General features: G+C 64.0%; 1 protein-coding gene across 1 annotated transcript; it reads right to left on the bottom strand.

The window, feature by feature from the left end:
• CBX8 (chromobox 8) lies at positions 1–2,595 on the bottom strand. The gene is made up of 5 exons (XM_029927695.1): positions 2,451–2,595; positions 2,015–2,058; positions 1,766–1,831; positions 1,586–1,652; positions 1–1,144 (listed from the first exon to the last, which is right to left on the bottom strand). The coding sequence occupies exons 1-5, from the start codon at positions 2,517–2,519 to the stop codon at positions 257–259; spliced, it is 1,134 nt and encodes a 377-aa protein (XP_029783555.1). The 5' UTR covers positions 2,520–2,595; the 3' UTR covers positions 1–256.
• Positions 2,596–4,019: the final 1,424 nt, after the last annotated feature.

The following is a 4,019-nucleotide window of genomic DNA, read 5'->3' as shown; positions in this document are numbered from 1 at the left end:
AAGAGTTGAAATATATATATTTAGATATTTTTTCTTAAATAACATATTTACATCTAATAGAAAATATAACTCTAGAGATAATCTTTCCAACCAAAACTGCGGGGAAGGAGGGGGAATGGAAGGGGCTGGGGTGTGTGAAGTTAGGGTCCGGACCGGCCACCAGGCGGCCTCCCACCAGAAATAAAAAGCATTATGCCAAGTTTGCACTCCCACTCTCTCTCCTGCTCTCTTGTCCTGGGGTCACCCACCCAGCAATTCATCTTTTCTCTTTAAAAAAGCCTTGGTCCGTGTTACTTTCCTTAATGGTGACGGTCAAAAAGTTTGAGGTCACATCAGTGACCACCACCTTCTCCAAGTTGGTCAGAGAGGGACTCCAGGACTCCTCCTCTGGGTCCCCCAGGATTCTGGCCACTGGGATCCTGGCGATGAGGGAGGGCCTTCCCCCCTGGGCCCCCATGTCCCGATACAAGCCCCCCACAGAGCCAGGGGCGCCCGAGCCATGCCGGACCCGAGGGCCACCAGGGTCCAGGGTGCCCTGGCCTCTGGCCTCCAGGAAGGTGGCTCTGTGCTTTATGACCCTGGCTGGAAAGGTGTCCACAGCCAGCTTGCCTGTGGCCTCGGCCGGGCTGGGGCTGGCCGCGCCGCACTGGGCCAGGTCCGAGTCCCGCCTCCGGGCCAGCTGGATCACACTGTGGCCAGCCGGGAATTTTCCTGCCCCGGAAGGGGCCTCGTCCAGCTTCCTGCCCTTGAGGTAATCTCCGAGGCCATCACTGGGTTCTCCCAAGGGCCTCTGCGAGGGGTCCAGGAGCTCCTTCCGGGGCTTGGGGCCTCGCTTCTTGGAGCTATCTCCAGGTGAGCTTGGCTTGTCATCCGTGCGGCTGGCACCCCGCTCGCGCTCCCGCTCCCGCTCCCGCTCTCTCTCCCGCTCTCGCTCTCGGTCCCGGTCCCGAGGGGGCTCCACACGGCAGGTGCTGCTAGTGCTGCTGCTGCTCCCAGGCGGTGACAGACCCATGTTCCGAAGGCCCTCCCGCGCCCGGGATGTAGAGGCCAGGTCCTGGGGCGAGCGTCCAGGGTAGGGGATCCGGATGCCCCGGGCCGAGTCACTTCGGAACTCATAAGTTTTGGCCTTTGCCTTGGCCTGGGCCTGCAGGAGAGAAAGCAGGTCAGAGCGGAGCAGGGCCCTGCCCACTCCCCCAGCACCCTTCTTCCAGCTGGGGCCTCTTTGCCTCACCCGCTGAGGCCTCGGAATTTCTAAATGGGTGGGGGTGGGGCTTCGGGGCAGCAGTCTGGGGAAGTGGTAAAGAATTTGTCTGGAAGCAGCCATTTGCAGCAAGCACACTTTTTGCTTGTATTCGATCATATGTCTACTTAGGATGGCTGTGCGCCGATTCCTAGTGTGGCCAAAACCTTCCCCCAAGACGCCCTTTGGCACTGCCACTGACCTGGTGACAACCTGCCTGGGAGCTCCTTCCTAGATTACAAATAGCCAACATCAGTAGATACCCCCAAAAGTCCATAAGCCCTCAGGGCCTCCCCCCCCCAAAAAAAAAACGACACTGCCCACCACGGGACACTGCCATCCTACCTTGAGAAGGAAGGTTTTGGGTTTGGGTCCTCGCTTTTTGGGGCCATAGAGCTCCATCTCCCGTTCCCTAGAGAAAGGAGGGAAAGAGAAAGGGGTGAGTGAGTGCAGAACCTAGTGGGACCCCAGTCCAGGCTGGACCCGTGTTCCTAGTGGGAGTCTGAGGCTCGAAAGGGCCTGTACCTTTCCTCAAAGGCTGCGAGCAGGCGAGCATCCAAGATGTTCTCTTCGGGTTCCCATGTGCTGTACCTGGAGGGAATCAGGAAGAAGTGGGCGTCAGTCCCGGGAACAGGGAAAGAGCGGCGGGGGTGTGTGTGTGTCTGTAACTTTTCTTGTTGCATTGTATTGTATTTCAATGTAAAGGGAAAAAGAGGAAGAAAGAAACCTCGCGAACAACAGTCTGGGGTTGAGGATTGCATATAACCTACTTACTTCTGCGACCAGCCCTTCCATTTCACGAGGTATTCCATGCGTCCCTGCGGATGCAAAGGGGAAAATATGTGTGTGCAAGGGGAGAAATGCATGACGAGGACACAAGAAATACATGCAAAAAATGCATGCACCAAATGAATGCGCGGAATCCCATCGCGAAAGACACGCGCTCGCTGCATCAGCCCCTGCACTAAACGCTGCACAAAGTGCATGCACCGGCATTCATCTCCCCCCACCCCGCCCCCCACCCATGCAATCTGTGCATCGCTGCAAGTCTAAGGAAAGCGCTTGGGCTCAGAGCCGCCGCCGCCGCCGCCACGGCCGCGGCCGCTGCTGGGACCTGGGGGAAGGGAAGCTGGGCTGCAGCAGGGGGAGGGAACCCAGGCCGGGAGGGGAGGGCTCGGCCAGCCTCCGTCCAAGACCCGGGGCTACCTACTTTCCGTATGCGCCGCTTCAGGAGGGCTTCGGCCGCGAACACCCGCTCCCCCACCGCTGAAAGCTCCATGTTGACTCGCCGCTTCCCCCCTTGGCCGCTTCCAGGAGCAGAAAAGCAGCAGCCAGCGCACGACAGACCATAATACTCTCCCGCTGACGTCAGTTCTCCTCCCCCTCCCGCGCGCCCGCTCCCTCCCCGCCCCCCTCCCGCGCACCCGCTCCCCCTCCCCTCCCGCCCCGCGCTTCCTCCGGCCCCACGTGTTGCTAACGACGTTGCTAAAGCCGAGCGGCTGGGGCCTGCGCCCCTGCGCGCTGATTGGGCGAGCTCCGGGCCACGCCCCTCTCCCTTTCTCCCCCGCGTTGCTACGTGACCCGCGTTCCAATCGCCAGGGGGCGGAGTCCGAGGCTACTCCAGAGACAGAACGCGAGGGGGTGGGAGCCGCCGCCGGAAGTGACATAGCCGGGAGGGCGGGCCCGTTCGCTGTCAGTCTGAGGGGCAGGCGAGGGGGCTGTCCACCCCTCTGTCCTCGCCAGGGCCCCCTCCCCCGCCACCAAGTTGTCCCTCCGGTGCCCCGCGTCCCCCAAGGCTCTCGCTGGGACCCCCGCGGTGGTGTCAGCCAGGTCCCGCCCCTTCGGCAGACCCCGGCCGCCCCACCCCCACCGCCGGACTCGGGCCCTCCCCTCCCCCCAGCCGCCGCCCGCGTCGCACAATGCACAATGCACAGGTGCTGGGGCTTCGAGGGCCGTGCGGGCACCCCGAGAGCCCGCCACGCGCCCCGGACCCGCTCTCCTCCTGGCCCCCTCACCCCTTCCGCACACCCGACACTCGGTCTCCCTGACAACGGCCTCCCCCGCCGCCGCCAGCCCCATCCCGCTAACAAATCAATGTGCTTGTGTCTCGGTCTCCCGTCGCGCAGCCCGGCCCTCGGCCACCCTCCGGGCCCGGCGAGTCGGAGCTGGGTTCGAGCGCTCACTCCCTGCTCGGAAGCCAAACGCAAGACCCAGTGGGCATCCGCTGTCCGCCTCCCGTCAGCCTTCCCGAGTCCCAGGACCCCGCGGGAGACTTCGTGCACCTTCTTCCAGCCCCCTGACTCGTCCCCGACGCCCACAGCCACCTGCCCCTGTCTCCAGCCCGTGCTGCTCGTCCCCGCCAGGCCCCGGCCCCCGCGTCGCCGGCCCCAACCCAGCCGCCCCTTGCCCCTGGTCTGGGTGTGTTGAGGGGAGGGCGACCACCGAGTCAGAGCCTGGAGCTCGGCTGGGGTTGGGACGGGTGGCCGTGGGCGAGTCCGGCTCCCCGCGGACCCCAGCGACCTGCGGGGCCTGCGCCGTGCACTTCCTGTCCGCGGCTCTTCCCGACGTGCGCAGCAGACACTCGGCCCGAGAACCCCAGAGGGAAGTTGGGGGGCGCGGCGGGATCCAGTGCTGCTGGAGGGACGGGACCCGGGCTCAAGAGCGAGGACAGCAGGTCCAGGAAGGGGGGCGGGAGTCGGACCGAGGATGCCTCGAGCGCGCGCGCACGCACACACCCCCTCTCGCTCGGCTCGCGTCGACCCGTGGCGGCGGCGGGGGC

The sequence above is a fragment of the Suricata suricatta genome, chromosome 17 (assembly GCF_006229205.1).
Source record: "Suricata suricatta isolate VVHF042 chromosome 17, meerkat_22Aug2017_6uvM2_HiC, whole genome shotgun sequence".
Classification (NCBI taxonomy): Eukaryota; Metazoa; Chordata; class Mammalia; order Carnivora; family Herpestidae; genus Suricata; species Suricata suricatta.
Note: the sequence above shows the minus strand (reverse complement) of the source record. Positions and strands in the feature narration are given on the sequence as shown.